We start from the raw sequence: 16,307 nt of genomic DNA on the forward strand, positions 1-16,307 counted from the left end.
ATGAAGTCGGAGATCCCTCCTCCGGTCCTGCCCCTTCTCAGCGGGGAGGGAGCCTAGGAGACTGCAGACCCGCCTGTTTCCCACAGAGCTGGACATCGAGCCCACATGCCTGCCCTCCCTCCCGGGGGCTCAAATACCCACCCCACTGAGCCCGGGGCTTCTTGCATATGCAGTCAGGAGCCTCGAGGTGCACTATCTTGGGGGTGAGGAGGGAGTCCCAGAGCTGGGCCTTCCCACGCCTGCACTGCAGTGCCCAGGCCCCAGCCTCCAGTCTGATGGCCCTGAGGTCACCCCCATGGCCTCCCCATGTCCCAAGGGCACAGGAGGGGCCCCACCCAGGGGGAACCAAGGCCAAGGGGCTTGACTGGCCCCCATTGGCCTCCCTGATGACCAGGGACCCTGGGCTCCAAGATGCCATGCTCTCAGGGTGGGGATGGCACTTCTGGTGAAGACGTGGTGTGCAGGTTTGCTGTGAACCACCATGACGGTGAATGTGGCCTGGGTTCATGGGCTCGGGTAAGGGCTAGAGGACAGCGAGCCCCTCCGAGAGCCCAGTGCTCGCGTCCACGTGTGCTCAGGACACCTGCTCCCTGCCCTGTGCCCACAAACCCACATCAGGCCCTCCCTGCAGGCGTCGGGCACAAGTGCTCAGTCCACGGTGCCCAGCCAGGGCGTGTGGGTCTGAGACAGAGGCCAGGGTGGAGGCCCCAGCTCTTATCCCCCTGGAGCAGAAACACAATGGCAACCAGAGATAAATTATTCACATTGCAGTAAACTCCTTTTAAGGTCTCTGAGAGTTTCAATAGAAACGTCGTGTGCAAAATGACAGCTGTCCAGGGTCTGGCTGACAGGACCCCCTCCCGAGGCAGGGTGGCATGCAGGTGGGTGCAGCTTGACTTCTGCCCCGGCACGGGGGTGCCTCCTTCACAGTAGAGCCACCTATGTCCAGGGCCCAGGAGGGCGACTGGCAGGGGCCCCGGCGCCATCAGGCCGAGTCCTGATCCATGCTGCAGCCCAGCGCCTCGATGTCATTGCTGATGTCCGAGATCATGCGGTCCCACTCGTCCCCCTCCGAGGGCGCGGACTGGTCGTCAGAGCTGCCCGCGGCCCTGTTCCCGTTGGAGGTGGAGGTGGAGGTGGAGCTCGTGGCCCGGCGGTACCTGCCGAAGCTGTCCGTGATGATCCCACGGCCATCCTTCACCCCAATGGTCTCCAAGAAGTTCTCGAAGTGCTGGCTGTCTTTCTCAGGGATGAAGGGCCGCAGACCTGCAGACACATGGCCCACCTGATCCTAAGCCAAGCCTCTTGCTGAAAGCACGCATGTGTCTGTCCCAGGGGGCCCATGGCCTGGATAAACCCACCCCACCCACCCCATGTGTCTGCCCCAATCCTGGCAGGTGCTGCGGACTGGCCCTGCCTTGGCAACAGGGCTGGTGCAGGCCAGAAACCACACTCTTACATCACTCCCCTTGGTCCTTACGAAAGCCCCACTTCACAGGCTTCCAAACACAGGAGACGAGAGGGTGCAGGGGAGGCTGGCACAGGGCTCCAAGCACCAGGCCCCACTGCCCAGCTCCCAGTGACCACCTACTTCCTGGAAAGTAGGTGTGAGAACACCTACTCCGATGTGAGAACAATATGAAACAGACCTTGGACACCAGGCTTAGCTGTTGGCTGACTCCAAGGGGCCTGTGGGGTCAGCAAGAGATCAGACTGGATGCATGTCTGCACTCAGCCCTTCATCTCCACCCCCACCCCATCAGCCATAGCACCCTCCTTGGACTGCAAAGCCCAGGACCTGGGAGCCTCCACCAGCCATGTTCTCTAGGATCAGCATAGGGAAAGCACAGTCGCTCCACTGTGCTTGTGCGTGTGGACACACATCCAGGGCTGCATCTGGCTGTGGCAGGCCCTGAATACCCGCCCACCCTGCTGACTCTGCAGGCTCTTCTCTCGGGGCCTCAGCTAAGGCTGCTTTTCACTGGGAACGGTGTCATCACTCCTCCGCCCAGCAAGTTCCTGCCTACTCCCCCAAACCTGTCCCTGCACCAACTTCCTCTGAAGAGCCTCCCTCAGCCCTTAGCGGGCAGTACAGTGGCCACCTCACCCCAAGTCTGGCTCCCAAGGGGCCCCTCCTGCTTCCCTGGGGGCAGGGTCCCCAGAGTCACTGGGACGCGCCATCGGAAGAACCACTCGGCTTGCTGGCTGGCTGGCCCCCACCCCTAAGGGAGTCGTACCCATCCCGCGCTCACCAAGCAGCAGGAACTTGCGGCTGTCCCCATAGAGCTGCCGCAGGTTGATGCAGAACTCATGCACTGAGGCGCCGTCACGGTACTCGTGCAGCAGTGCTGCAAACTGCTGGATCTCCTGCGACGACAGCTTGGTGCGCAGCTGCCGAGAGAGTGGGCCCATGCGGGGAGGTGACTGGCGTTGCCTCCACCCTGCCCACACCCAGCTTGACCCCTGCTGGAGGGCCAGCAGGAGGGAGGGGAACCCCACACCAGCCCCGAGGTCCCCACACCAGCATAGAGTGCCTCGGAGACCAGCCCACACCATCTGTTTTAACCTGCTACCTGGCTGGCCTGGCTGACCACCAATGGGTGGAGGCTGCATGTCTGACACCACTGCCAGGAGCCACCGAATTGCACACAGAGCCCAGAATGATATTCGGTATATTGACGAAGTTTTTAATGACGTGAAGTCGAGGGACAGGGGAAAAGTCTGCTGAGCTTGATAACAAGGCCCATCTGGCCCTTCCATGGTAGCACCCCATGCTACCATTCACCACCAGAGACCCAGAGACAGGTCTGTCTTTCAGCCCCAGACGCTAGAGCAGCCCCACGCTCAGGCCTTGGGCACCTCACACTCTTTCCAAAAACTGACCTGGTAGGAAAGACTTCAAGGTCCAGTTGTAAGCCAGGCATCCATGCTACCCCCAGCTCCACCCATGGAGAAGAAAACCTTCCTCCCATCTCCTCTAGGGAGCTCCTAGCCTGAAGGCGCCGCACACAGGCCTGCTGGCGGGGCCAGCGTCTTCTGACCTTGGTGGGCGAGTGGCAGGCGGCGTACCGTGAGCATGTAGTCCTGCAGCAGCTCCGCAGCCGTGGCGCTCAGCTCACTCTCGCTGACCGTCTTGGCATGGGGTGCCGTCTGCATGCAGAAGGACAAGGGCGAGACGCCGCCTGCATGTGCACACTCGGGGAAGGAGCTGCAAGGCGCAAGCCAAGATGTGGGTGGGCAGCCTCCTAGCCCTGCCCCGGGGCCTCACCTTCACCCCCAGGGATTCAGAGAGTCAGGGGCTGAGACAAAGAGGAGGCCTGTCATGGAGGAGGTGTTCGGGGAAAGACAGAGAAGGACATGTGCAGGGAAGGACCCAGAAGGGGCCAGCAGCCTAGCAGAGTCTCAGTGGAGCGATGACATCACTAGTGTGACCCGGAGGAGCCCATTCACTGGAAGACTCCTGATACTGGGGAAGGAAGGTGGGGCCAGGCAGCTGTGTGGGCAGTGCTGAGACCCAGGCGGGGGTACTCACAAAGTGCTGGCTTCCGTCTCATATGGCTCCTTCATGTCCACCTTCGTGGAAGAGTCATCTGTGTGGAAAAGTAGAACACAGAAGCTTCTGGTTATCTGAGGGAGGGGGCCCTGAGCCCACTATTCACGTGCTAAGCAGAAGAGGCAAAGCCCTGGCGGTGGGGAGCCGTCCAGGCCCCTGGGGTGCACCCTTTGGGCTGCACCCACACCTGCTTCTCCTGAGATGCACCACCTGCCATGGGTCTGGACAGGAGCCAGGACAATGCTCTGGTCCCCAGAAGATCTGCCAAGTGGTGGGGCTGGAGCAGGCTCCCCAGTGGCCAGAACAAGAGAAGCTTCATCAGTAGACAGTGAACATCCCTGTGTCTACTTCGTGAAAACTCATTAAGCTGTACACTTTCGATTTGTGTATATCTTGTAGTAAAAGTTTATTAAAAAAACAAGCAAACAAACAAACACAAGGGCCAAAGCAATCACACTAAAGCTGAATGTTTAAATATAGCTCAATAAACCACCTGCTGCCCACTGGGGCCTCAACCTTCCCACCTGCCCATAGGACAGACTGCCAGCCTCACCAGGCTACCTCTGTGGGGCTGCAAGCAGCTCCAGCATAAACAGCAAGAAGAGAACGCAGCCAGGGAACCAGCCCTTGCTCAAAGAGCCCCTGCAGCTTTGCGTTTACATGCAGAGGGTTTTGCGCTGTTCACAGGGATGTGTGAGTTGCAGTGAAGGGAGTGGGGCTAGACTCCTCTCCATAGAGACCAGCGGCCTCCAGCCCTGGAGGCCACCGCTGAGCTGTCTCCAATATCTTTTTTCCTGTTCCCCTGACTGACAGAAGCCACAGATCCTCAATAAACTATTTATTTGAAAAGTAGATGCTCCTAGTGTTTAGAAGACTGAGCTTCAGTGGGCTATGTGTAAACGAAGTGTGCTGTGAGCTTACAATTCCCAGAAACACTGCTCGGACTCTGCCAGTCCCCCTGCACTGCCTTTGGGCTCTGTGCTCTTCCTGCTGCCAGCCCCACCCTGCCCTGGGCAGCCTGCACCTGGGAAAGGGCCCCACACCCACGGTGCAGGGAGCCCCTCCCAGCCCTCACTTGTAGATTTGGTACAGTGACTTTAGCCACCAGTGGTTCCAGAGTAAGTGTTCTTGGCCCCCAGAGTTATGCAGGAAGCCACCAGGGGGACTAAAGGAGGGAGTGGGGAGAACACGTGAACAGTGACGTCTGGGAACGAAGGGTATTGACTCAAACTCCGCCCTGGACAGTGGCCACCTAGGTGCTATTCTGGCAGGACCTCGCAACAGAGCCCTGGTGGGAAGGGGAGAGGGAGCTCAGCTGCTCACGTACCACTGTGAAGGGACAGGTGGTGGGTGGGTGTCGAGGCCCCATCAAATATGGCTCTGTCCAGGAAGTCAATGGTGGACTCTGTGTACACGATCTGGAAGACCTGGCCAAGCAGGGAGCACAGCTCTTCCGCGGCGACCTGCCAATTGAGGACAAGGCTGAGCCTTCCAGGCAGCTTCCTGGGCATCCGACACTCAGATGCAGAACACACACCTAGAATCAGGGCCCACTGTCTCCCATTGCCCCCTAGGGCCACAAGGATGCCAGGCCACACCCAGGAGGCTCTCTGGACCCGCAGAAGTGTCACCTCTAGCCCTCCTCCTCCACTGCTTTTCCACCCACAGCCATCTCAGCACCCGTGCCAGCCTCAGGAAAAGGGCAGAGAGCGGACAGCACCTGAGCCAGCTCACATGGACAGCATTCCCGACACTGCACACCCCTTCACACGTGTGCTGCCAACGCAGGTCCCATCTGGGGAGACTCTTCCCCCGAGACAGGGGGCAACATCTGGCGGAGCTCCCAGTGGGGACAAGCCAAGGAGGCGGCCCCAGAAGGAAGAACTACTCAGGTGGAAGGCGGGCAAAGATGAGGAGGGATACTGATCAGCAGCTGCCAAGACCACCATCCAGGTTTTGGTCTTACTAAAGGCGTGAAAATTAAACAGCAGGGTATCAAGGGGCTCCCTGAGGCTGGCAGCATTATGGTGGACCTCAAGCCCCTCCCCCAGAGTCTTCCCCAATGGCACAGCTTGGTGTGAAAACAACAGCCCCCACACGGGGGAGGGAAAGGGGTGCCAACCAAGAGAAGAAGGAAAAAGCATGGAGATAATCAGACTGGGACTCAGTGGGACCTGGGCAGAGCTAAGGCTGGAATGGGTGGAGCCTGGTCAAGCTATTGGTGGGGCTGAGTCAGGATATGGGTGGGGATGGGCAGGGCCTGGGTCCCAGGTGCCAACCCCACTCACCTTGCTCTCCGCGGCCAGGATCACCAGGCAGCATGCCTCCACAGGCCCCACTCCACTCTCTGACAGGGAGCCTGTGGTAAGGCCTCGGGAACTTTCTGCACACAAACTCTGGCTGGGGGAGATGCCGGGGTCCTGGGCTGGGAAGTCAACACCATGACAGGTTAGGGCCCATGCGGGAGCTCAATGGCAGGCTCTGGGCAGCCCCTACCTGACTCAGGTGGGGACAGACCAAGCCAGGCAAGCCCTCGCCCTCATCTTCCCTTCACAAGAGCACCCTTCCCTGCCACTGCCCACTCAAATCCACCACCTTAACATGACCTTCCAGCTTCTCTGCCAAAGAGAGTGAATACCTCAGACGAAAACTGCGAACATTTAGCTCCTTCTGATCTACACAAAAGAAGGCATTCACAGAGTTCTAGTGACAGGCTTAAGACACAATACTGACAGGAGATGAGGAAACTGAGGCAGAGGGGGCAGAGGGCTGGGTCCGAGGGTGCATGAGGGGCAGAGCCCAGGTGGGGATCTAGCCACGAGAGCACCCGCCTGTTCGTTAGCACTACACGCTGCCTCCTCACACACAAGGTCTCGTACGATGTGAGGGAGATTCCTGAGGCAGGAAGTGGGGGCTGTGGCCCAGGGAAGCTTCTGCAGGAACAGTGATCCAGGCACATCCACTGAGACACACCCGGGAGCAGGCAGTGCCAGGGAAGGCTGGAGCTCCCCTGATGCCGGGATATCTCAGGGCAAACCCAGCCCAGTAGGAAGACCACCCATAGCTCAGACAGTGCTGAGAGACAGGACCACAGCTAGGAATAGCCAGACTCTGAGTGTATGGGCTGGCAAAGACCAGGGCTCTGTAGGGCAAGGCTGGTGGCACCCCATGTGGAGGCTGAGCCCCACGAATCTCACTGTTAGAACCTGACTGTACCATCCCACAGCCATGGGCCACAGGCGCTGAGCTGTGCCCCAAACGAAAAGCACCCAAAGGGTCTGAGAATCAGGACAAAGAATACTGTGAGACTGCTCACTAGTGACTGCTACACTGACCACGCTGGCAAGATGTTCTAGGACATTTTAAATAGCTTTATGGCTCACAGCCGTGGCTGCTCCCAAGGAAGCAGGTGTGTGGCTCCAAAGCCATGCACAGCAAGCCTACTTCCAATCGCCCAGCAGCATCCATCCCCAGTCCCACAGGCTGTCCCCACAGGTCCCGGTTCAGATCCACTGCCCACTTTCCTATGTCCACAGAAACATCCCTTAATGAGACATCTCCACAAGCGGTGCTTGCCACACAGAGTCTCCTGCAGCCAGACCTGACCCTGACCCCCGACACCACATTGTCCCCAATGCCAGCACAGCCCAGGCCAGGGGAGGCATAAAAGACAGGCCCCTATGTAGGAGGCACTTAGTAAGTGTTAGCTACGCTGCCAGTGCCAGTGCTGAGGACAGCCACGTGCATCACCTCACACATAGCCACTCGCTGTGACAGGTGCCTCTGAAAGACCGGGAGGCCCCCGGGGCTCGTGACTTCCCTCAGGAAGAGCCACTAGAACGAGGAGGCCCTCCAGAACACAGAATGGAATTCACTCTCCTTTTAACTGGAAAGCTCTCAAAGCCCTGGGGAGTCCTGGTTTTCATCTCTTTTTGGAAAGCTTCTCCTGTGGTGCTCATTCTGTCTCTTAGAAAATCGGTTACTCGTTTTCCAGAAAATGTGTTCTACAATTAACACTGAGAAATGTTCTGGACACAAAAAACCCAGGGGTTAGCTCCCCTCCCACCAGACCTAAGGCCTGCGGCCCCCAGCCAGAAGCACTCGCCTCACTGCTTGGTCCCCAGGGAGGCCCCATACCACGGGCCACCTGCAGGGACAGTCTCCATGCAGGGAAGAGCAGTCACCACGGCGCTGGGCAGCACTGGTGGAAGCAGTTACATAGTACCTCAACCAACCAGCCACCACCTAACAACCGGGGGGCCCTACCAAGTCACCCAACCCACCTGCCGGCAAAGGTGGAAGGAAACAGGATCCTCCTTACAGGTTTCTTGTGGAGACTAAACAAGATCATTCATGCCACATGCTTTCTACTAGTTTGAGCCACATTAAATTGCATTTTATTTTTAGATTAAAATGGTTAAAAGTTGGCAGCTTTGTGTTGTTCAAAATAATGCCTATCATTAACAGACACTTGCTTCTTGGAAGAATAGCTATGTCAACCCCAGACAGTGTTTTAAAAAGTAGAGACACCACTTTGACGACAAAGGCCTGTATAGTCAAAACTATGGTTTTTCCAGTAGTCATGTATGGATGTGAGAGTTGGACCATAAAGAAGGCTGAATGCCAAAGAATTGACACTTTTGAACTGTAGTGTTGGAGGAGACTCTTGAGAGTCCCTTGGACTGCAAGGAGATCAAACAACTCAATCCTAAAGGCAATCAGTCCTGAATATTCATTGGAAGGACTGGTGCTGAAGGTGAAGCTCCGACACTTTAGTCACCTGATGTGAAGTGCTGATTCATTGGAAAAGACAGTGATGGTGGGAAAAATGGAAGGCAAGAGGAGAAGGGGCAACCGAGGATGAGATGATTGAATGGCATCACTGAGTCAATGGACTTGAGTTTGAGGAAACTCAGGGAGATAGTGATGGACAGAGAGGCCTGGCATGCTGCAGTTCACGTGGCTGCAGAGTCGGACACGACTTAGCAACTGAGCAACAACAACACTACTGAACACAGCGAAGGGAAATGAAGAATAAGCAGAGCACAGAGGGGACCGCGCTCAAGTGCAGAATGACAGGATTGCGTGCGTGCGTGTGTGAACAAGTGAGCATTTGTGAGTGTGTGTGGGGCCCGAGCGCGTGAGTGCATGTGAATGAGTGTGTGTGGAAGGGGGCGACAAGTATGTGCAGTGAGTATGTGTGGTGTGTGTGTGACTGTGGGGGACACTAAGCCACAGCCATACAAAGTCAAGGGGCTCTGACGCACTCCAGATCTTCAAACTCCAAACTCTTCCCATTACCTGTGCAGGTGGCCTGCCACATTCCCACCAGATTCACGGGCCCTTTAATATGAACTTCCTTGACGCTCAAGGGGTCAGTAATGAAAAAGCTCCTCGAGGCCCTGGCTCTTACAAGCCCTCAGATCCCTGTGGACTACCAACCTCAAGCAGAAATACAACTTTCCTTTTGCAATGGCCAAAGCAGTGTGTGGCCCAGGCCGATCCAGCTGGCCACCCTCACACACCACCACCAGCCCCCTGGAAATGCACGACTCCAGGGTGCAACCCAGCCACTGCCAGTGCCTAAAGAAGCCCAGGGATGGCGTCCATGCTACAGCGACAACCTGAGAACCCACCCGGGAAGGGAATGGCATGAGTGAACTGTGACTTCTCTCCTCACTTCTCAAGGACTTATGCCAGGGCAGAGGTTCTAGACCCTGACAGAAAGCTTGTCGGGAAGTGCCAAGTAAGGTGGTACTGTATCCTCATCAGGCGAGGGGAGTGGCCTGGGTGACGGGGACTGAGGGCTCTCAGGTTCTCCTACAAGGACAAGCTCAGAGAGTCTCACAGACCGAGAGCTCCTTGCTGGTCTGGTCTCCTCCCTGCACTGCCAGCACTGGGAAGGCTATGTGGCCAAAGGAGGGCCTGAAGGTTGATTAGGCTGAGCTAAAGCCCCACTCTCAGCCTCTGGAGCCGCCTGCGCCCACGATGTCTACCAGGCCTGGGTGCCAGAGGCCACTCCAGCATCCCCAAAGGGGGTTGCACTGAGTGACACTGGCTGAGCTCAGGGCCCAGAGACCACAGCCTCCTGGGTCACTGCCCTTCTCTGGAGAGAGAGCTAGTTCCCAGGCACAGCGAGCAGCAGTTGGCTGACCCAACATTGTAGAAACTTGTCTCCAGAATGCCATGAGATCTACAAAGCACACCTCAGGACAGAGGTGGCGCCTGCTTCTGGCAAGGACCCTCTTGACCCCACCCCGGTCATACCTGTCTTCAGGACCACCAGGTGTGAGGCATCATCTCGCACGTAGGACACGGCGGCAATGTCATGGATGGGGACCCTGAGGATGGTGTCCTCCCCGTCCCTCCAGGCCAGCTTGACGTTGTAGGCAGACAGACTGATCACAGCGTCATGCTCCTGGGTCAGGTGTCCGGGGAGCTGGTGGGCTCTCTGGAAGGAACCACACTGCATTAGAAACACAGGGCCACGGGCTCCCCCGGGACCCTGCACCATGCGTGGCACATGCAACCCACACAGCCAGCACTGACAAGCAAGGTGCCACTCCCATGCTTGCTCCCGCGACACTGCTGTGTTCAAACCACATGGAGACTTCTTCTTAGATTCAGACCTATGGGGTGTGGTTTGGATATCTTAAAAACATGAATTTTGAAAACAGTCCAAAACCATGACGAGCAAGCCTGGAGAATAAAAGTTAATGTGCAGACTGAGGAAAAATAAGGCCAGGGGCCAAGTGCACCCTTAATGTCATGGGACTGGGTCACCCCTCATGGCCATAAAGGCCCAGGGTCAGAGGGCCAAGAGTTGGTGTCAGAAAACAAGGGTCAGAAGTCAGGGTTAGGAGATGGAGCAGGCTGAGGGTCAGAGGTCAGGGATTGGGGTAGAGCAGGCTGACAGGCAGATGGGGTTACCTTTGCATTGTCTATGAAATGCAGGATTTCGGTCCTACTGGAAGGATTCAGGTATCCTGGTATGGACGTTAACTGACCTAAATACTGAAAGAAAGTGGAGAGAGGAAGTGCCATGAGCAAGGGAAGATGAGCCAACACCATCAAGGGCCATAAAACATCGCGAAAGCCTTGTATATTCCCACCACAGGCTGGTTGGCCGCCGTCCCAGCTTGCAGTGGTGGCCTCCTCTAGGCAGCATGCTCCAAATTTTTAGTAAACTCTCTACTGGCTGAGGAGGACACTCCCACACTTCCCACCACACAGCATCAAAGTCCTGCAAAGGACACCGCAAAACTAGTTTGGTGGAATTTGTATTATAAAAAGGCAGGTAAGAGAATTCCCTGGCAATCCAGTGGTTAGGACTATGGGCTTCCACTGCAGGGGCCCTGGTTCAATCCTACAAGCCAAACGGTGCAGCCAAAAGATAAAAAAATAAAAGGATAAGACAAGGATGGCTTGTGTTTCCAGATCACCGTTGGAAATTGAAAGCAATAGCTCTGAACAATCTGCTAAAAAGGAAACATATTAAATCATAAAGGGCCAGGCAGCTGAGCGATGAGCACAGAGAAAGAAGTGACAGGAACCCATGAAGCACTTGGCTAACAAACCTCAATGACAAGGGTCTTGAGTGTGGCATGGACACAGTGCGAGCTGTGTTCACATCACCACCAATTACCACAGGTGTTAAATGTGCTTTAATGGGTTATACGGATTCCTCTCCAAGAATAAATCTCTTACACTCAACATTTCTGATCCTCTAACTTTAATTTTTAAGGTTGCTGTTAACAGGATGACAATGGGCTTTGTGTATCTGGTTCCACATGTAAAGTCGTCACTACTGTTCTCACAAGAAAAGAGCTGAACAAATGAACATGTCTTCTCAGATCCATCAAAGAATGAGGTCACAAACTGCTTCCCCCAAAACTGGAGAGAGCAACAGGGGACAGAGAATCACAGCCCCCAGGGAGAAGCTGCAGGAGCCAGGTGGGCAGGTGCATTGGAAGGGGGCTGCTCAAGGGCTGGACGTGGGCATGGACGAGCTTAAGACAAAACTCCGGGGCCAGTCATACAGGGTCGTAGGCTTACTTGAGCTCTACCTCCAGGAGGCCCCCTAGCCAGGATTCTCAGAAGTTGTCTTCAGCTTCTGGTGGGGCGGGGGGAAGAAACCACTTCCAACTATGACCAGTACTTTGCTCTCTTCAACGAGGGCCTTTTTTCAAGGAAAACTATTTGACCAGGGCCTGAGCCACCTGGGGAAAGGTAAACACTAACTCCAGCCCCCCAGCAGTTCTGTCCCTCCTAAATAAGACGTGCGTGAGACAGCCACAGCCCAGGGGCACACGCTCACTGGACAACAGAGACCAACTCATCAGAGGGCTAGTGCACTCCCCTCCCCAGCAGCCCCACTGCATCCACGGGCGCCTGCACAACGGGAGATGACATGCATCAGACCCTTTTAACAGCACACAGCTGCAGCCAACAGTAAACACAGCCTGATTCCTGGCCGCATAAACACACAGCCTCACCTCTTTACCTCAGCTCCTCTCATCTGAATCACCACACCCAGCTTTCAACAAAAAATTACAAGGCATGCTAAGGCAAAAAAACACTGAACAGACAGGGCAAGCATCAGAGTCAGACTCAGACACAGCAGAGGTTTTGGAGTGATCAGACCAAGAATTAAAAATATCTATGATTAACAATTCCAGTGTTCTTGCCTGGAGAATTCTATGGACAGAGAAGCGTGGTGGGTTACAGTCCATGGGGTCGCAAAGAGTCGGACACAACTGAGTGACTAACACTTAATTACTTAGCCTGGTGGCTCAGATGGTAACAAATCTGCCTGCAATGCGGGAGACTTCCCTGGATCGGGAAGATTCCCTGGAGAAGGGAATGGCAACCCACTCCAATATTCTTTCCTGGAGAATTTCATGGACAGAGGAGCTTTGCAGGCTACAGACCATGAGGTTGCAAAGAGTCAGACACGACCGAGCAACTAATACTTTCACAATTAATATGCTAAGGGCTATAATTAAGTGAACATCATCCAAGAGCTGATGGGCAATGTAAGCAAAGAGATGGAAATTCTAAAAAAATCGAGGGGAAATGTTAAAAACCAAAAACATTACAACAGAAATGAAAAATGCTTTTGATGGGTTTATCAGCAGATGGACACAGACAAGAGAAAAATCAATGAGCTCAGAGTTATGTCAGTAAAAACTCTCAAAACTGAAAAGGAAATGGGGGGGGGGGACAAACAAAAAAGGAACAGAGTATTCAAAAATAGAAAACTACAAAAGGTATAATAAGTGTGCAATGGGACTTCCAGAAATAGGAGAGGAAAACAACACAGGAAGGGACTTCCCTGGTGGTCCAGTGGTTAGGACTCTGCACTTCTACTGTTGGAGGGCCCAGGTTTGATCCCTGATTGAGGACCTAAGATCCCACAAGTTGCATGGCACGGCTAAAAAAGAAAGAAACACAAGAAATACCTGAAGTAATAATGGTTGAGAATTTCCTCAACACCAAAACCACAGACCCAGTAAGCTCAGAGGACATCAAGCAGGATAAACAGCAAAATGAAAAACAAAACCAAAAAACTGCACCTAGGCATATCATATTCAAACTGAAAAAAAAAAAAAAAAATCAAAGACAGAGAAAACCCTGAAGCCACAGGAAAATAGCAAATAGCACCTTACCTACAAAGAAGCAAGAATAATAATATAGCAACAACTGTATCAAACTTGTGCTCAGAAACCATGCAAGCAACGGAAGAGGGAGACACTAAAGCACTGAAAGAAAAACCCACCAACCTACACTTCTGCATCTGGTGAAACTTCAAAAGCAAAGGAGAAATCAAGATTTTTCTCAGACAAACAAAAATTGGGGGATTTCATGATTACTTGGCAGGAAATGAGAACTTCTTTGGAGAAAAGGGAAATTATTTGGTCAACAACTGATCTATTTCAAGGAAAAAAACGTAAGAGAAGAAATACACAAAGGTAAAATAATACCTTCTACTTTTCTTATTGTATTGTATTGTATTGACCTAAGAAATAACAGTTTGTTCAAAACAAAGATCATAAGATGTATTCAATAATTATAGCTTAGGGAAAAGTGAAATGAATGGCAGCACATTATATGGGACAGAGGGAGGAACTGGGAATATTTGGTTATGAGGTATCTGCACCACCTGTGAAGCAAGGTAATGTTATTTGTAACTGGATTTAAATTAGATATAAATGTATTCTGCAAACCCCTGGGCAACCACTAAAAGTATTCATAAAGAAGTAAAACTGATATGTTAAGATAGGAAAAACTATGGAATCATACAAAATGCTCAAATAAAACCATATAAAGGGGACTTCCCTGGTTGTGCAGTGGACAGAAATTTGCCTGCCAATGCAGAGGACATGGGTTCAATCCCTGGTCTGGGAAGATTCCACATGCCGCAAAGCAACTAAGCCCATGTGCCACAACTGCTGAGCCTGCGCTCTAAGGCCCAGGAGCTGCAACTACTAAAGCCTGTGCACTGCAGCTACTGACGCCTGCATGCCCTAGACAGAGCCCGTGCTGCACAGCAAGAGAGGCCACTGCAGTGCGAAGCAGAGCCCTGCCGTGAAGAGCAGCCCTGCTCACTGCAACTAAAGAAAAGCGGAGTGCACTTGCTCAGGCGTGTCTGACTCTTTGCGACCCCATGGACTGTGGCCCACCGGGCTCCTCCATCCACGGAATTTTCTAGGCAAGAGTACTGGAGTGGGTTGCCATTTCCTTCTCCAGTGGATCTTCCCGACCTGGGGATCAAAACTGTGTCTCCTGCATTGCAGGCAGATGCTTTACCATCTGAGTTACCAGGGAATCCCTCCACAAAGCAATGAAGCAGAGAAAGCCTGCACAAAGCGACAAAGACCTAGTGCAACCGGGGTAAAAAAAAAAAGGTGGAAGATCAAATAAAAAACAAGAACAACGAACAGGAAACAATTACAAATATGGTAAATATTAATCCACTGATATCAACAATCACTTTAAGTGTGAACTGTCTGAATATACCAATTAAAAAACAAAAACTGTCAGATTGGAAAAAAATTCAAAACACAACTATCTTTTGTCTACAAGAAACCTACTTTAAAGACAGGTGTTAAATAAATACATAAAATAAAAATGAAGTCATTTCACTAAGACATAACAATCCTTAATGTATATGCACCTAATAACAAAGCTTAAAATTCACATGAGGCAAAAACTGAGAACTATGGGGAGAAACAGATGAATCAACTAATACAATCAAAGACTTCAACATCCACCTCCTCTCACAAATGGACAGATCCAGCAGGCAGAAAATGATTAAGGATGAAGGTGAACTCAACCTTCTCAATCAACTGGATATAACTAACATCAACAGTCTACTTCATCCAACAACATCATTCAAAAGAATACACATTCATTTCCAGTTTACATGAACTTTCACCAAGATGGAACACATTCTGGGCCATAAAACACACCTAAATAAATTTAAGAGAATAGAAACCATATAAAGTATGTTCTCAGATCCCAGTGGAATTCCTCGAAAGACACAATCTACCAAAACTCACACAAGAAGAAATGGATAATGTGAATAGGTATGAATTATTAAAGAAACTGAATCAATAATAACTTCTAAAACAGAAAATATCAGGCCCAGACAGGTTCCCTGGTGAATTCAACTTAATATTTAAGGAAGAAATTATACCAAGTCTCTATACTCTTCCAGAAAATGAAAACAGAGAAAATACTCCCTAGCCCATTCTATGAGGCAGCATTACCTTAGTACCAAAACCAAAGATACTGTAAGAAAGGAAAGATCAATATTTCTCATAAAGAGATTTAAAAAATCCTCAACAAAATACTGGCAAATCCAATCCAATGTTTAAAAAGAGTTATACACCAAAAGCAAGTGGTATTTATCCCAGGTATGCAAAGTTGACTCTACATTCAAAATCATTTAATGTGATCACATTAAAAGGCTGAAGAAGAAAAATCATAATATCAAATAAATGCAGAAAAAGCATCTGATGACATCTAATATTCATTCATAACAAAAACTCAGCAAACTAGAAACAGAGAGGAATTTCCTCAACCTCATAAAGAGCATGTACAAAATCCCTACAGCTAATATCAATGCTTAATGGTAAGCAGTTCTAAGATGGCCTACGATCAGAACAAGCAAACAATGTCCCCTTTCACCACTGCTTTCCAATACTGGAAGTCCTAGCTAACGGAACAGGACAAGAGAGGGAAATAAAAGGTATAGATTGGGAGGAAAGAAATCAAACTTTGTTTGCAGATGCCTCTCTAACGGGGAACCAAGCAGGCAGGTCACTCTGGGGATTATCAAATCCAAGGAAGGTAAACACAGAAGCTTGAGTCAGTTCACCAACTGCTGTGCCTGGCAACCACCTGCCCACGCAAAGACAAAAACTGGTACAGAGAGGAGAGGAACAAGAAGAAGCTCACACAGGGCACAGTGACAGATACAGGCTGCATCTAAGCACAGTCAGTTCTACTAAACTTCAGAAAAGCTGCTTCCAAATTTTCAGTGAGTTCTGGGGAACTCCATAAGGAAATGCATACTTATTCTGAAAAGTTTTAGAGTTTATCCTTTCTAAGGTGGGGGTGAGGGACAGAAAATAAAACTAAACTGTGTATTGGGGCTTCCCTGGTAGCTCAGTTGGTAAAGAATCCACCTGCAGTGCCAGAGACCTCGGTTCGATTCCTGGGTCGGGACGATCCGCTGGAGAAGCGATAG

General features: G+C 52.0%; 1 protein-coding gene across 11 annotated transcripts in view; it reads right to left on the reverse strand.

Annotated features, from left to right (window-relative positions):
• Positions 1 to 759: 759 nt before the first annotated feature.
• Positions 760 to 16,307, reverse strand: part of CCM2 (CCM2 scaffold protein) — a 51,863-nt gene continuing 36,315 nt past the window's right edge. For 10 of the 11 annotated variants that reach the window (XM_052638937.1, XM_052638938.1, XM_052638934.1 and 7 more), the window contains 8 exons: positions 10,484 to 10,567; positions 9,821 to 10,004; positions 5,842 to 5,978; positions 4,881 to 5,016; positions 3,533 to 3,590; positions 3,070 to 3,208; positions 2,253 to 2,391; positions 760 to 1,266 (listed from right to left, as the gene is read on the reverse strand). In XM_052638937.1, the coding sequence (XP_052494897.1) occupies positions 986 to 1,266; positions 2,253 to 2,391; positions 3,070 to 3,208; positions 3,533 to 3,590; positions 4,881 to 5,016; positions 5,842 to 5,978; positions 9,821 to 10,004; positions 10,484 to 10,567 (1,158 nt within the window). In that variant the 3' untranslated portion in view covers positions 760 to 985. The remainder of the gene's footprint in view (positions 1,267 to 2,252; positions 2,392 to 3,069; positions 3,209 to 3,532; positions 3,591 to 4,880; positions 5,017 to 5,841; positions 5,979 to 9,820; positions 10,005 to 10,483; positions 10,568 to 16,307) is intronic. The other variant, XM_052638936.1, reaches the window with a different exon arrangement.

The sequence above is a fragment of the Budorcas taxicolor genome, chromosome 4, assembly GCF_023091745.1.
Source record: "Budorcas taxicolor isolate Tak-1 chromosome 4, Takin1.1, whole genome shotgun sequence".
NCBI classification, from domain to species: Eukaryota; Metazoa; Chordata; class Mammalia; order Artiodactyla; family Bovidae; genus Budorcas; species Budorcas taxicolor.